An 18,014-nucleotide genomic window follows, 5' to 3' on the forward strand; every position below is an offset into this window, starting at 1 on the left:
AATAACACTGAAAATACAATCACAAAATTTAGTTTCTTTTATCATTTGTTTGTCTTTCCTTTATATATGTATCAATGATCTAATTATCAATTATATATATATATATATATATATATATATATATATATATAAAAAGTTTTGTTAAAATGGTATTCATTGTTGATAGTTTATATAAAAATAAATAAAAATAAGAGCATGTAAGCCTTAGACACTAAGAAAGAACATGGTGGCAAAAGACACGATTCACAGTAAAAAAATTTATTGCTACTTGGCTGAAAAGTTAATTAAAAATACAGCTTTCTGCTCAAAACTAAGCATAGCAGCATCTCAAATGAAACAATGAGCCATCACCCACTCTAAAAATCCAAAGTAGTACAGTCCTAGTTGACAAACAGCAAAAGTGCTCGCATTTTGTCCTTTTACTAAATCAGTAAAACTCAAATGATCTTCTAAACTAAATACAATTAAATAATTTAACACAATGAAAATATTCAGCAGTTAACTGCATGCTAAAATAGAAACTGAAAAATATAATATACATTATGCTTCAGATATTAAAACAATTTCTTATTGACAGAAACGTTAATTTTATACAAATAATCACATGATAATATATTCTTTATATTATATATATATATATATATATATATATATATATATATATATATATTCATTTATATAGGGCATGCTTCTCACATTAAATGCATGAATAATTAGTATCTTCAAAGATAGTACCTTGATGGGTGACAGTTTACCATAGAACCCTTAAATCAGATTCTGCACTGGAGGACCTATAAATTTGCATGAAACAATGAAGTACAAAAATAAACCTCAGCTTCTTGGCATTGAGAGGAAATATTAAAGCATCTCTTAAAAACAAAATGTACATAAATGATGACAAGATCAAGCTTTGGTCACATGTTGGACAACAGGAACATCATCTTAATCCATGTCTTTCCAGAACGATCCATGATAATGTGCAAAGTGTTAGTGAATACGCCAGACAATACAATGTGTTTTTGCATCCAAGCAAATATGATTTCTGTCAAGAGTAAAAAAATTACACGCTTCATACCCCAACAAACATACTCTCACACACCGTGCAAATTAACAGACTTTCGGATGCTTTCCTTGTTAAAATTAAGAGAATGAAATACATTTCTGATTATCACACTGAATGTAACAGGGATGGTTGAGTCAAACAGTTGCTCCAAAATTACAAAAGCAAAATCGTAGTAATTGTATGCTTTCTACTCTACCTTCCAACATTACTTGTCATTCTGTGATCATATCATGTTTTTTACCTTCTGAGAAAGACAAAGTATCGCTAAGCTGAATCCTCTTTATTGTGTTGTAAAAGTTTTAGTTTGTTCTGCATAACAGGGATCCAACCATTTAAAAAGGGTTTTAATAAATAAAGCCATTGTGGAAAGTTATAGAGAATTCAATATTGTGCTGAATTTGGCAGAAAAAAAAAAAAAAAAAACATTTCTGAAAGAGTTGTTTATATATGTTTTACATATTATATAAACAAATGGTATTTGTCCATCAAAGTTGCTGTCAGTTTTAAATGAATGCCGAAAGATCATTTGCATTGCCCAACCAATATACCACTGACCTGCACTGGTAAACAAATCAATCTAATTCACACATGAGGAATAAAATCATGCTTGCTCAATTTTACACATAATTAGACCACCAAAATATCTTAGAAACAAAATGTGTTTAAAGGGATCGGGGAATTTTGAATAACAGTGTGCTTTGTACTCCTCTTTTAAGCATTTGATGTACGTAGGAACAGATTCTGTCATTCCATTGGACCTTCACAGATGATTATTATCTTAAGTGATAAATTGCAATATCTTGAGAATAACATAAAATAAATTTGTATTTGGCTAAGAGAGATTCACTTCGACATGTTTTGGCCAGGAGAACACAAATGTGTCCAAATGTGGCAAAGCAGGCCTTATATATGATGGTAGCTTAAGAAAGAATTCAACAATGGCATAGAGACTTTTGAACAACAGAGCGACTGCCACTCATATGCATGCATAAATGCACACATAATTATGCAGGATCTTTTCACATCCTATCTTTAATAATTTCAGATGGAATCATTAGGTAATTCTGATCAATCAAATTAGATGCATGTTGCATACAGTGGCAAGAAAAAGTATGAGAACCCTTTGTAATTACCTGCATTCATGTATAAATTTGACTTAAAATCTGGTTTGATCTTCATCTAAGTTACAATAATGAGCAAACACAATTTGTTTTAACTAATAACACACAATTATTGTATTGTTCTTTTACAAATTGAATACATCATTCAAACATTCACAGTGTAGGTTGAAAAAAGTATGTGAACCCCTAGGCTAATGATGTCAACTAAAGCTAATTAGAGTCAGGAGTTGGCAAATCTGGCATCCGATTAATGAAATGAGTTTGGAGGTGTGGGTTAGAGATACCTTGACTTATAAAAAGCACTCAAACAACTTACAAACAAAATTTTGAGTTTGCTATTCACAAGAAGCATCTGCTGAAGTGGACTGTGCCTCACAAAAGAGAGCTCTCAGAAGACCTATGATGAATTGTTGCTTTGCATTAAGCTGGAAAGGGTTACAAAGTTATCTTGAAGAGCTTAGATATTCATCCATCCACAGTTAGACAAATTGTCTTTAAATGGAGACGATTTAGTACTGTGGATACTCTCCCTAGAAGTGGCCGTCCAGCCAAGATGACTCAAAAGGGCACACCGCAGAATGCTCAATGAGGTAAAAAAAGAACCCTAGAGTGACAGCTAAAGACTTGAAGGAATCATTGGAACTGATTAACATCTGTTAACTAGTCTGCTATATGGAAAACATTAAACAGGCATGGCGTCCATGGTAGGACACCACGAAGGAAGCCGCTGCTTTCCAACAAAAACATTGCTGCACATCTGAAGTTTGCCAAAGACCACCTTGACATTCCACAACACTACTGGGAAAATGTTTTGTGGACTAATGAAACTAAAATTAAATTGTTTGGGAAGAACACACAGCACTTAGTATAGCGTAAAAGTGCACCGCATACCAACATTAAAACATCATCCCAATGGTGAAGTACGGTGGAGGGAGCATCATGATTTGGGATTGCTTTGCTGCTTCAGGACCGCTTGCCATCATCGAGGGAAAAATACATTCCCAAGTTTATCAAGATATCCTACAGGATAATATCAGGGTGGCTGTGTGCCAATTGAAGCTCAGTAGAAGTTGAGTGATGCAGCAGGTAATTGACCCTAAATATCAAAGTAAATCCACTACAGAATAGCTTCAAAAAAAGAAAATCCACCTTTTGTAGTGGCCCAGTCAGAGCCCAGACCTTAACCCAATATAGATGCTGTGAAATGACCTCAAGAGAGCTGTTCACACCAGACATCCTAAGAATATGGCTGAGCTGAAGCAGTTCTGCAAGGCACAATGGTCCAAAATTCCTTCGGAACGTTGTGCAGGTCCAATCCACAGCTATCGTAAATGCTTGGTTGAGGTTATTGCTACCCGAGGAGGATCAACCAATTATTAAATCCAAGGGATCACTTACTTTTACCACAGCACTGTTAATGTTTAATGGGATGTGTTCAATAAAAACATGAAAGACGTGTGTTGTTAGCTTAAGCACATTGTGTTTGTCTATACTTGTAACTTTAATGAAGATGAGATCACATTTTATGACCAATTAATGCAGAAAACCAGCTATTTCCAAAAGGGTTCACATACATTTTCTTTCCACTGTACATCATATTTAGGTATGACACAGATCATGTTGTAGGGGTATAGAAAGGTCTATGGTGCTCTCGAAGTGGTATAAATGTGGTATGCTTTGCCATATCCGTTGTATAGCAACATTACTTCCCATAACAATGAAGATTCTGTTACAACTAAAGTGAGTTTGAGTGTTGTAAGGGATAAACAGTTTGTAGCTAACAGTGCAGTGTGGGTCGACAGAGTTATACAGCATCTCACAAACAACGGCAGCAGTCAAATGTCTTGAACTCTGCCTGTTAGCACAGCATGAATCAGCATGTTTGCACCCCAATAACCACATATATCCTCTCAACCAGGCGTAAATAAATAATAAACATTTATCCTTCAAATGTGACAGACTCGCTACAAAACAAACCTAGTTTTTGAATTGTGTTAGGCTAAAAGAGGCCATAATTCACAGCCTAATGTTGTTGGGTTAATATGGATTTAAAAAAATAGCTAAAATGTAATCCTTAAATTTGTCTATGTCTATATAGATTCTCTAAGCTATGAACAAAGTGCTTATACAGTGAAAACCCTTTCATTTAGATGATTGTACAACAATACTTGATGCACTTAGGTATATATGTAGCTCTAAATAATTTTCAGTCAATACTGTCCAGGGATCTAATTTCTAAATGTACTTCACATTTTTGAACACAAAAACTGGAATTGAGTCAGTGTTCTAAATAAGTCAAAAGTGAACTAGCAACAATGCAGGATTATAAATACGAGGTGTGCTTTTTAAGATGGTCTATAAAGACAATGACAACACATGCCATGGTGAGCTTTAAACAAATGGTGAGAGAAACTTGGAATAAGCAGGTTCAAAGCTGGAGGCAGCCCGGTTTTAAGGCCATGACAGAATAAAACCTATGAGTCATGCTGGGCTGCTGCAGCCATGCCACTGGCTTCGTCTCACAATAGCACCCAAGGGACAACTGAAATACTCAAAATAACAACTTGCCTCTTTTCAAATACCATGAATTTTGGCACAAGAGCTACAGCTTCTGGTCTGCAGCTAGTTAATGGTCTGGTCATTTGGGTTAATGGCAGTAGACTATCAATTAATTCTTCTCAGATTAAGCAGGTCCAGATTAGGTGACATGGTGGCTTTTACTAATACATGCAGTATACCAAACAAATCTGTGGGCATGTTTGGCACAAAGAGCATTCACCTAGTCACAATGAAGAATACTAATAAAAAAGAATGTTAAATATTCAAAAATGTCCACGAATAAAGGGTCATTTATGCAAAATCTCTTTCGGTTGAACTTTTTGATGCAACAACTTATTATAATATAAATAATATCTGAACATGTACACACTTTATCTAACTTTCAGATTAAGACCATGTCAAGAATACGCTTTCGGTTGAAACGGCACTGATTTGCATTTGCTACGTTTACGTCTCTTATTCACACACTGTGAACCCGAATAAGTTAGCAGAACTCAAAAAAATTGAGGTAATCAGTTACATCAAATTGTTTGTTAATAAATTCCAAATTTAAGTAAGTGGAACTGTCAGGTTTTGATTTTGTACTAATGCATGCCAATTGCTCTTAACTTGAAAAACTGAGTAAGCTAACTCACACATTCTGATGGCACTTAATGTTAAATTTTAAGTGAACCACCAGATTATTATTATATAATTTTTTTTTTTTTTTTTTTTTGCAACACAAATCTTAACTTTATTCACCAAAGTTAAGTCTGACTAGTGACTTGCTTAATAATGGATAAAGCAGCAAGTAAGATACATACTTGTTATCAGTCCTCAACCTAAGATCAAGCTCCACTCTTCAACATAATGGTAAACCCCAAAACTCCAACATAACAAACTCTTCTAAATGGCAACATAAAAAAAAATAAACATTTTGCATTCATGTTGCACACACAAAATAACAATTCATTTTAACATTTACTTTCCCTATCGAGTCCCATCCCTGCCCAATTTGAGTTTACCAAACCAAAAAAAAAAAAAAGTAAGTTCATTAAACTCAAAACAATAAAACAGTTAAAGGTACTTAAAAGGCATCAGCTTCGTGAACTCAAAAGAAAGAGAAAGATCTAAATACTCACCAAGATTAAATTATTTGAACAAATTTGAATGATTTAATTTTTCCCTACTCAATACAATTAATTTCTTTGAGCATTGGGGTTTACAGTGTACTGGAATGGCATTATCCTCCAACAAAAACAGAGACTTTCCAAAAATGCTCTCCTTTATCGGCATGTATGGTTCCATGAAGAACCTTTAAAGAGGTAGTTCACCCTAAAATGAAAATTCTCTCATCCTCATCCTCATCCTCACCCCATACCAGATGTGTATGACTTTCTTCCTTCTGCAGAACACAAAGATTTTTGGTAGAATATTTAATCTCTGTTGGTCCATACAATGCAAGTGAATGGGTACCAAAATAAAAAGTAATCCATAAGACTCCAGTGGTTAAATCTATATATTCTGAAGCAATATGATAGTGTGGGTGAGAAACAGATCAATATTTAAGACCTATTTTTACTATAAATTCTCCTCACTGCCCAGGCGATATGCACAAACTAAGAATGTGAATCGCCAAAAACAAAAGAATAAGAATGTAAAAGTGAGAATGGAGATTGATAGTAAAAAAGGTTTTAAATATTGATCTGTTTCTCACCCACACCTATCATATTGCTTTTGAAAATATGGATTTAAACGCTGGAGTCATATGGATTATTTTTATGCTGCCTTTATATGCTTTTTGGACCTTAAAAGTTATGGCCACCATTTACTTGCATTATAAGGACCTACAGAGCTGAGATATTTTCTAAAAATCTTTGTTTGTGTTCTGCAGAAGACAGTAAGTCTTACACATCTGGGATGGCATCATTTTTGGGTGAACTATCACTTTAACATCTATGGCACTTTCTTACTGAACAAAAGGTTGTTTGTAGTGGAAAAAGGTTATTTTTCTATAAAACTAATATTATTCAGAAATTCAGTAAAAGGTTGTTGGGGAAAACAAAAATGGTCCTTCTATGGCATTGCTGTAAAACCCCCTTTTTGGAACTTTTATTTTTAAGAGAACTTGGGAAAATGATGACAAAAATAATCTGAAAATTGAGTTTTTAACCGAAAACATATTAGTGTGGATGTGGCCTGAATGATGTTCTAGAAATTCTAAAACTGAATGTTTCAATATCATTATGCCAAATTTGAGCTTTTTTATGTTATGATTTCTAAGTTTAAAGTGTATTACAGTTTCCATGAACATATGAACTGTTGCTCATCTAAATATAAATTTAAATGTGTGCTGTATAAAAAAACTATATCTAATGAAATACAAGAGTGCATCTAAAAATGTATAAGTATGGGAACACTTTAAAATAAGGTTCTATTTGTTAACATTAGTTAATGCATTAGATATCATTAAACAATATTTTTTAACAGCATTTATTAATCTTGGTTAAAGTTTATTTATAAAAAAAAACACAATTGTTCACTGTTAGTTCATGTTTGTTCATGAAACATTAATTCATGTTAATATATACAACTTTTAATTGTAGATATGTATGTTGAAATTAACATTAACCAATATTATTAAGTGCTGTAAAAGTATTGTTTATTGTTAGATCATTTTAACTGATGTAGTAAACTAGTGTTAATGAATACAGGTACAACCTTATTGTAAAGTGTTACCATAAATATGTCCTTAAAAAAACATCTGAAATGTAGCATAATAATGGTCTGCATGAACAGAACTTAATCATTATACACAATGTGCTAGATACAGGGAAAAAAACCTTTCAAGCCTAAAAACAACACTGTTGTTTCCAATAAACACCACTAGATGTCTCCTCACACCATGAGCACAGTGTTTTACTGCACAGAATTCCCTGATGCTGTGATTGTGGCAATGAAACACTCAAATGACCCAGCAAGCAATTATCTTCTATTTCTTCCTTATACGGTCCATACATGACTAAAATAAATCTCACACACATGCGCGCGCGCGCACACACACACACACACACACACACACACACACACACACACACTGCACAATCCATACTGTCATATCATATGCCCTGTACCTCTTAATGCTAAAAATACATTTAATGTCATCATATTAGCAGTTCACTTTTTTCCTATATAATGAGAAAATATCCCAACCTCACTCACATCAACAGCACAACTCTGTCATACTACCGCAAAGACCCAATGACATATTCACGGCCCAATGCATTAGAGCATGGGCTCTGTCATGTTGTCATGGCACACTCGAAACTTCAAGTACTCTAAACAACCCGAGACAGCTCAAGTTATGGTTTCAGACAAGGTTGTGAGGTCTTTTCCAGTCCCCCAAATGAACAAGAGGTGTGAAAATACTTCAACTGTGCATTGGATGTACTAAGAACAGGAAATGGAGGGTGTTTTCTCTCTCACTCTGACATCCATCACTCCTCTCTTTACGATAGATCTGTCAGGGTTTGAATGCTATGGGTTCATTGTTTGCTTCTATTGTGCAGAGGGTTCCAGAGAGGTGGCGTTATTCTCTCAAAAACCCCATGGCTTTGTCTGGGAGATACTGTATGCAGGCAAGTGGATATCAGGGGAGGTGAAGAAAGCTCTGTTGTTGTTTTTTTTTTTCCAACAAAACATCTTTCCACCATGACCTCTCTTTTCCATTAATGGAGCGTTGGATGTTTCCAGCAGGTCAGATGGGAAAGTGATCCGTTTGAACCACTGAATTCCTCACGGACTTCACAAGTGCTAAACACCACTGACTAAACAGAATTTTGGAAGGTAGGAGAAAGATACTGCACATACACCAGATCAGTAAAGGTTCAGAGAACCTCAACCATCTTCAAGAGGCACTTTTCTCATCTTTTGGTCTTAGTTTAGCTCGTATCGTTCTGCCAGAAGGCAAATGTGATCTTTGAAGCCTATTTTAGCCAGCGAACTTTGATATGAAGGGCAAATGTCGAAAATGAGATTGCGCATAGTGATGTATGAGGTACTCCAGCTCCATGCTGTGGTTATTGGCCAGGAATAGCTCATGTATTTCAAGACCTCAATTTTAAAGATTTCATTGGTCCTGAAACATGTGCCCATTTCCAGTCTGCAACCCACATATCAGCACAGAAATGCACATGCAGGGAAACCACGCATGATGACAACGCTAAAGAAGAACTAGAATATAATAAAGGCAGGAAGAGCGTGCTAGCCTCTTTGATGTGGCACTACGATGCGAAGATGCTCTGATGGCGCTGTCTTCAAGCACCAACTAGAGAGCCGTGTCATATACATCCTGTGGCAGGACGGTGGTGAGGTGGAGACCAGGAAGGACTGGGTTAGGGTGGTCCCAGTTTGGTTCTCTTGCTGAGGGAGGTGTTGAAGGAGGTGGTGGCCCTGGAACTACAGGGCTCTGGCCTTTTAGCTGCTCTCTAACATCCTGTTCCAGACTAGGCGGTATAATGAACTGGTCTTCCGGGTCTTGCTGGGCTGGTGCGGCAAAATATCCAGATTTCTTTTTGGGCGCCTCAAGTGCAACTTCAATGATGTTGTGGCTTTCCTCCAGAGCTACTACGGAGCCATTGGAGAGCTTCTTTCCAAAGAGGCTGGAGGTGGATGGGGACTTCTTCAGATCAGAGATTTCTCGCCCACACACAGCCAACAGGCACCCGTTGGTGGCCGAAACCACCACACTGTTTTGTCGCCGCATTTTGCTGTTGGGATAGTCTGAGCCCCGCGAGTCATAACGGCCGTCCAGATCTTTAGGGCTTTCAGGTGGTCCAGAGCGCAGCTGGAAAGCACAACAATGAATATCCACCTCCACTTCGAGCTTACTCCCATTTGAGATGACGCCCTCTAGGGGAGCCTCGTCATCACTGTCCAGCCCATTGTCAGACTGGTTGCTAGAGAATGTGGCACTGGAAGGTTGGCGTTGAAACAGAGCTGTGTGCGTCCCAGGTCCTAGGCTCGTCAGTGGCCCCGTGTTACACAACGTAACAGGGTGCAGACTACAACGACGTTCTGGACGAGCATTTGGCCCTGAAGAGGGGTGCTCGTCCGAGGCCGTAGACCCAGCCTCGCTACCCACTTCCGAGGCCGACATCTCGCTGTTGAACTCCGAGGCAATGCCACTGCTGGATGATGGGGTGGCTGGGTCGCCAGGGGACACGGAGAATGGTAAAGGTGTCGGAGCAGGCGGTCCTCGGTTATCTGTGGTCAAGAGAGGAGGCTCGCATGTACAGCTGTCTTCCCCGATATGCAAAGCTACTACTACAGCTCCAACATTATCCCGACACCCATAGCTCTGTGCCAGCGTGCCAAGCTTTTTGGCAGCAGCGCGGGGGTCTCTGACGGCAAGAACAGTGCTTACTGCCTCCTGGTATGAGATCTTCTGGAAGAGTGCTTTGTTTCCAAGGATCAGGAACTCATCCTGGGAACACAGAGGCTCAGTGTGCACCCAGGGTTTGGGAAGCACCCAAGGAAACAGGTATGAACAGCCAAGTAACCGCGAACAGCATGTCACCCCACTCACCTTGTTGTCCTACAGCAAAAAAGGATCAAAAGCCATTCAAAATAATGACTCTAATAAGACTTGGCTGGGCAATATATCAAAATGTTATGATATATTATACTATCAACATAAAAATTATGACATAATGATGTATTACATATTATTAAAAGATTTATTATAAAATCATTATATACTGTATATACTACTTTGTTATCAATATAAATAACTAACTTTGTGAATATCACAATGATTTTAATGTGTTTAAAATCATAAAGCCACATTCCAGTAGACTAGTTTTGCTACAGTGATTCAATTATTAATTTGCGTTATCACTCAAAAATGTTCATGGAAGGCTCCATGGCATTTTACAAAAATATAACATATACATCAATATTAAAATATACACCAAATATCTTTGAAAGACTAAAAGCACTTAGGCTTTGTTCACACTGTGGGAAAAATCTGATTTTTTCTCAAATCCAATTTTTAGACTGACTGTTCAAACTGCAGTTTACATGTGGATAGATCTGATTTTTTTTTATCTGTTCAAACCGCAGTCACTTTGGCTAGTACATCCACATTAGTTGTCATAATAACAATGCAAACTTGTTCTGTATTGAAGCATTCAAAATGCTCAAGCACATCCCTTTAGGTGAGTAAAGCCAATATCTGTATTATTTTAGAGGTTTGCACTGCTTTGGCTGCCCTGTAACATATACATAACATATGGGTGTGTTCCACTGAGAAGTGATAATACCTATGCCCTATTCCTTTAATATACTGTCATGCACAACGAATGACGAAAAAAATACATAAAAATCCAATCTGACCATTCAGACAGACGCATTAAGAAAAATCCAATTTTAATTGGATTCCAAACCACCTAAGAATGTGGTTTGGTTTAGGGTTGTAAAAATCCGATTTATTTTTATTTTTGTCCTGTTCAGACTACAAAAACCTAAACGGATTTGAGTCAGATGAAAAAAAATTGGATTTTTTCTGCCTGTGTGAACACAGCCTTACAGTTATTTTGAATGGGTCTTAGGGCTGGGCGATTTATCATTTTTATGATATTATATATTATATTGTTAGCAATAAAATAAACAACATAGGGAATTCCATAATGATTTGAATGTGTTTTTTTAAGACAATTCCAGTAGACTTTGTTAAGACATATAGGTCTATATTTGTTATTTACATTTGAAGATATCTTTGATTTAAACCTCAGTAGCAAAAATTAGCTCTTTTGAACTGACCGTTTGATACAATTATTTGTTTGCATCAAAACCTTCTTGGAAGTATTTTACATGACTTAAAATGTTTAAAATATATACATATGTAGGTAAATATTTTATTTTATTACTATGTGTTGTTATATCAGTACCTAAGAAAAAGTCTTGTGGAAAACTGTGGAAAAGTCTTGGTTTGTTTTTAGATTTTTACTGCACTTTATGCATTAAACAGTATGTACATTTAGCAACATCACCCAGCCCTAAAGTTCATAACTGCCAAAAAGAATGAAGCATCAGCCATTTAGCTTTAAGGTTGAGAGATAGTCAATACCTCAGTGATGATAGCTTTAGCCAGTTTAACACGCTCCATCTCCTCAGCACTCTGTTCTAGGCTGAAAACCTTTGAGAGGGCAAGAGGTTGCCCATCACGACACAGCACAGCCTGGCAGGTCCCCACATTGGCCACAGTGAGGCTGAAGTAGCTACCCGACTCAAAAGACTCGTGATGGATGTAACAAAGTAGAGCAGAAGCACCAAGCTTCTGGCCTGCCATACCAAGTTTCCTGCAAGCAGCAAGAAGAGAAACAATTTTACTAGTTATGTAGTTAAGAATCTGGACCCAAAGCTCAGTGTAAATTAGTCATACATAATTATTTATTCCTCAACTATTAAATAATATTATATTATTGTTTAACTTCATGTTAGAAAGAAAGTCATGGGGGTTTGAAAAAAACATGAGGTTGAGTAAATTACAAGATTTTCACTTTTGGGTGAACTATACTTTTTTTGGTACATTATTAAGAAAGTTAACAAATAGAAATTGGATTATATTTTCATTTCTCTCCTCTCTCTCTCTCTCTCTCTCTATATATATATATACATATATTGACATTTTAATACATTTGCATGAACTACTTTCTGTTAAGCATATGTAAGGAAAAATGTACATGCTGTGAATTGTGTTTTATAACTTTTTTTTTTTAATACATAAACACTTGTTAACTTTTGTATGTAAAACACACCTATGAGAGGTTAGGAAAGTGTTGCACATGTACACACTGTCCAAATTGGAGTGCTGTATCTCCTCTGCCAATACATCTCCCATGGTGCACTGCAGAAGCCTGGAAACTTCCTCATTACGGTCCCCATCAAAAATCCCGTAAGCAGCCTCTGGACTGTCCCCAAAGCGATCTACAGCCAGCACAGACACACACAACCTGCCCCCCGGCAAAAATACAAGATTTTATAAAACCACAACAAATACACTTCACAAAAACAACACCCAATCGAAATGTTAAAATGTGTTCAATATCATATTACAAAAACACTTTTTTGAATGGTAATGAGATACACCTATATAGGTACATACACAAACTCTCTCCGTCAAACACACAAAAGTGGCCCCCCTCTGCGGATGAAGAGTACTGAGAGGATGCGATATTTGAGACTGACTGCTTTGAAACTGTGGAGGTAATGCCCTTCACAGGGGGAGCCGAACACACTGAGGTCACATTAAACATGTAGAAACAAGAGGTTTAAGCCGATGCGTAGCATTTAAACCAGATCCCGCTCTGCTTCCTGCCCTTGGGGAGCTACTGTGAAAACCAACAATACGATTAAACTATCTGAGAATGCTAAGTGTTCAAAATATGAACTTAACCTAATGGTCGACTGATACAAGTTTTTCACCAACCCTTTTCGATACCAATGTGATATCCAGAAAGCAGAGTTGTCACAAATTTTATTTGAGCCACATTTAAAGGTGCTATATGTAAGATTGACAACAAGCATTTGAAATGGGTACTGAAGTCCAAATTCAAAATATTGGAGAGTTGTCTACCCCACCCCAGACTCGAAGCTCATGCAGGTTGCCAGAATGTTGACACGCAAATTAGCCAACTCAGCATCCATTTTAAAGGATTTCTGGGCTTTAAGCTGTCTCCATTTTCCAAAGGCATCTCCAGTATTTATCCTTGTTTTACTACGCCTCTGGTCATGGTGGTTTTTAGACAGATGGTGAGGCTTTTTAGGTCGGGTGGAATCTGTTATCTCTGATCCAGTTCGTTTGCTGACTTCCATGGCTGCAGCACGCAGTGTTGTTTGCCTGCAAACTTGTTCAAATCTGGCAACCTGGCGGTGTCGAAATACTATTGTTAAGTGGGCAGTGGGCGGGATCACACAGGCCAAAACATAAACAGAAATTCCGGCCCGGATTGGAAACTTCAAAGTAGAATATACTGGCTGTAGCATTGTTATCGGAGAAGCCAGTATTTCAACTTAGCATGTTTCCTAATTCTCTAATGACATATTATGGTCATTTTATGATTTAGTACAGTAAAAATATTACATACAGCACCTTTAAAGTTGGAAAAGAAACTTTCCAACTGGGAATCATAAGGAATTGAACGATTCCAGTTCTGATTGCTCTTAACGATTCCAGTTCCGTAACGGTTCCATTAACCATTCTTTAAGTACTTTTTAGGAAGAAATATTTGGGAATAAGAAATGCAAATCTTATTGATACAGAACAGATTCTTGCAAATGGTGCGTTTACAAAATTCTGTTAATCAGCAGAGCGGGAACAATAATAGACCGATGTTGATAATCTTTCATTGGCAAAATATCGTACAATTAATCGTTTGGACCTTTGTATAGTGATAGTGTTCTATCACTAGTTATATGAGAGAAACACAAGTTTCACAAATGTTTCTGAGAATTAATATGCAGCTCTAAAGAGCAGAGAACTTAAGCCACCCACTAAGACAATGTGTATTTCTTCGTTAGAGAATTAAAGTCTGAAGATATTATTACCCTGATATAACATCCATACAAACCACATTCACAACCACACTTGTTCTTTCCAAATCTGTCATTCTCATGTCTCTAGTTGTTGCTCACTTGTTTCTTTGACCACACATCTCAGCGTAGCCATGATCCCAGAGGGTGGATGAGCCCTGAGTATCTCCTGCGGTCACAGCCGGCTTCTGGTCCAGCTTCAAAGTACTTATGTGACTGGAAGAGAGAGAGAGAGAGAGAGATGGCAGAAAGTGGGAGACAAATAGCAATTACCCGGTTCTGACTGTATCAAAATAGCTTATTTATATTCATCAGCTGCATAATGAATGGAGACAGGTCTGTGTGACCTGTCCAGTACAGAGGACTGCTATTTGTAGTGACTCACCTGAAGAGGTTGAGGGTTTTATGCTCCAGTATGAGGCTGCTGTTGCCGGTAAGGTCCAGCTCTTGCAGTGTGGAGGGCAGAGAGTCTGGCAACAGGATTTCTGTCAGCTCATTACAGCTCACATCCACTAGCTACACAAAAAGCAAACATAGCACAGCATAATGCATAAATGCACTTAAACATGTTTACTTTTTTTAATGTATTCAGCACTGAATGTGAAATAAAGCATGTTACCAAAAAAAAGCACTATTTTTTCAAATCTATCTAAATAAGCATTTAAACATTTCTAATTTAATTTATATATTAATGCTTGAAAAATATTTTTAAAAAATCTTAAATATAAATATAAAACTAAAGCAATTCTAAACCTTACAATTTAAATGTAAATATTTTATATAAATATAAATAATTATATTATAATATTTAATTTATAAAATATTTTTAAAATAAACATAAATATTAAACATTTATATAAATCTTAAATATAAGTGTCAAATTTAAATTACTTAAACATTTAGAGAGAATTCAATGTAGTGAAACTAAGTTTTGAAAATTAATTTGCCACTGATCAACACTGCCGTGGGGCATTTACATTTATATTAAGATGTAATATTTCAATTAGATTTAAGATTTCAATTTATATTTTGTAGTTTGATTCAAATATTTATAAAATCAAAAATTTATATATATATAAAAAATGTTTTATATATATATATATATATATATATATATATATATATATATATATATAAAAAATGTTTTATATATATATATGGTTGATAAAACAGTTTGTCTATACAAATTATAGCAGCTGCAAGTTTAGAAATAGATGAAGTATGCATTTTTATTGCTTTTCTTTTGTCACAGCTACCTGTTAACTCTTTGGTTGACCTTTAAGATCTTACAATATTTATGCCTGTTCTTTCACGTGTCCTTTCATCATGTGTCACTCAAACACACACTGACCTTGATCTCAGGCAGGCTGAGGACCTCAGGGAACACACTGATATGGTTGGAGTGGGCAGTGAGGGTGTGAAGTCTCTTACAGCTGGACACAGTGGAGGGGATCATTTTCAGCTTGTTCCCACTCAGATTCAACTCCTCCAAAACCTCCAGTTTACTGAGTTTGCTACAAACATAACACAGAGGCTTATTCAGAGAGGAAAAAGAGCAGTGTTAAAGGGTTAGTTCACCCAAAACAGAAATTTTGTTATGATTTACTCTTCCTCATGTTTTTCTAAACCCATATGGCTTTCTTTCTTTCACAGAACACAAAAGGAGAAAGGCAGAATGTTAGCTTTGGTCCCCATTCACTTTCATTACATTTTTTTGCAAAATAAAATAATGCATCTTTCTTGAATGATTACACAAACTGTTTTTGGGCCATTATAGGGTTATATCTGATTAAAAGAGTTAGGATGCCAAATTTCTTCCCACCCATCCCATAAGTGGGAGTATATGAATTCAAGGTCTCTCAAGTAAGGGTGTAGGTACCTAGCAGGGAACGAGAGCAGTTGGTTATAAGCCATATGCAAGACCCGCAGGTTCTGGTGCCCCACCAGTAGAGCAGCGCAGTTTTCATTCAGGTTATTTCCTGTGAGATAGAGCTCCTGCAGGGTGCTGAGGCTCTCCTCCGATTGGCTGCTTGGCGGGATTGTCACCAGTGCATTGGCGGACACATTCAGATACTTTAAACTAGAAGAAGAAAAAGACAAAGTTAAGAGTTAAAACACACACAAATGTTGCTCTTGCATAAACAATCAACAGTTTACAGAAACATTACTAATATTATAACAGGTTAAAATAATAGTTCACCCAAAAATGAAAGTTCACATCATTTACTCACCCTCATGCAATAGATGTTGGTGAGAAACAGATCAATCTTTAAGTCCTTTTTTTTTACCATAAATCTCAACTTTCACTTTCACATTCTTTCACATTTTAAAAGTGAAAGTGGAGATATATGGTAAAAAAGGACATAAATATTGATCTGTTTCTCACTCTCACCTATCATATCGCTTCTGAAGACAAGACTGAAGTCGTATGGATTACTTTTATGCTGCCTTTATGTGCTTTTTGGAGCTTCAAAAGTCTGGTCACCATTAACTTGCATTGTAAGGACCAACAGAGTTGAGATATTCTTCTAAAAATCTTCATTTGTGTTCTACAGAAGAAATAAAGTCATTTTTGGGTGACCTATCCATTTAATTAAATGAGAAAACCACATTTTCTGAAGGAAATGTGAGTGGTGCTTGCCCGTGCAACTCATCAGTTGGTCTGACAACTTTCCAATATTTGCTGAGCCATTGCTAAGATGTTCTGGGTGTAAAAACGGTCCGATCACTTGATGTGTGCTATTACCAAAATGTATTTTTTTTAAAACGGTCTCTGTGAGCTCCACTAATAAAAACACATAAATGTTGCTCTGGTATAAATAGTCATACCATAATATGACTGTTTAATTCAATGAGAAAATCAACGTTCATAATACAACAATTGTCATGTGAACATTTTTCTAAAAAATATCTTGAATAAAACCAAAGCCTCAGAGCTTTAATTAATCCACAGGAAACGGAAGAGCTCCGAGATCCTGACAGATAATTTATAGCTCTAATAATCTCTAAAGAGCGGCTTCCAAAGTGTTCCCTGGTTTGACTGGTTTATGTGAAAGGCTGTGAGTTGTGATGAAGAGTTCAAGCAGCAGGACCAAAGGCCCACAGAGCAGAGAGATACACAGCTGCAGCCTGCACTGCACCTGTCACATTCAGCCAGTGCAAGAAAACAAGAGGAGAAAACTGAGGGAGAAAAAATTTTTAAAAAGAGAGCACAGCCCAGAGAGCAAAAGGAACAGGGAGAGGACAGAAGGAGGGAGTGACCTACTTTAAGGCCTTGTAGAAGAAGCTCTCTGGCAGTTCTTTCAACTTGTTGTGCTGCAGGTCGAGTGTTTCCAACGGGATGTGGTCGAGCAGGTCAGGAAGTCTCTCCAATCGGTTGTTGCCAGCAAGCAGTTTACGGAGACTCAGGCTGCTAAGTAGTCTGAAAATGAGGAATAGTGAAAGAATGAAATGAAAGAATGGGTCTGCTGCTGTCAACATATTCAGTGTTGAATGAGGCAAGAAAACTCGACAGCTAACAAACTTACTGGGGTAGTTCACCCAAAAATGAAAATTCTCTCATCATTTACTCACCCTTATGCCATCCCAGATGTGTATGACTTTCTTTCTTCAGCTGAACATAAACAAAGATTTAAAAAAAAAAAAAATATCACAGTTCTGTAGGTCCATACAAAGCAAGTGAATGGTGACCAGAACTT

At 36.6% G+C, this 18,014-nt stretch overlaps 1 protein-coding gene across 1 annotated transcript in view; it reads right to left on the reverse strand.

The window, feature by feature from the left end:
• Positions 1 to 7,265: 7,265 nt before the first annotated feature.
• Positions 7,266 to 18,014, reverse strand: part of LOC127415636 (PH domain leucine-rich repeat-containing protein phosphatase 2-like) — an 87,139-nt gene continuing 76,390 nt past the window's right edge. Inside the window, exons 12-19 of the mRNA XM_051654409.1 lie at positions 17,582 to 17,737; positions 16,196 to 16,396; positions 15,668 to 15,830; positions 14,702 to 14,832; positions 14,419 to 14,532; positions 12,543 to 12,737; positions 11,852 to 12,083; positions 7,266 to 10,318 (exon numbers count right to left, since the gene is read on the reverse strand). Coding sequence (XP_051510369.1) covers positions 9,050 to 10,318; positions 11,852 to 12,083; positions 12,543 to 12,737; positions 14,419 to 14,532; positions 14,702 to 14,832; positions 15,668 to 15,830; positions 16,196 to 16,396; positions 17,582 to 17,737 — 2,461 coding nt within the window. The 3' untranslated portion in view covers positions 7,266 to 9,049. The remainder of the gene's footprint in view (positions 10,319 to 11,851; positions 12,084 to 12,542; positions 12,738 to 14,418; positions 14,533 to 14,701; positions 14,833 to 15,667; positions 15,831 to 16,195; positions 16,397 to 17,581; positions 17,738 to 18,014) is intronic.

The sequence above is a fragment of the Myxocyprinus asiaticus genome, chromosome 2 (assembly GCF_019703515.2).
Source record: "Myxocyprinus asiaticus isolate MX2 ecotype Aquarium Trade chromosome 2, UBuf_Myxa_2, whole genome shotgun sequence".
Taxonomy (NCBI): Eukaryota; Metazoa; Chordata; class Actinopteri; order Cypriniformes; family Catostomidae; genus Myxocyprinus; species Myxocyprinus asiaticus.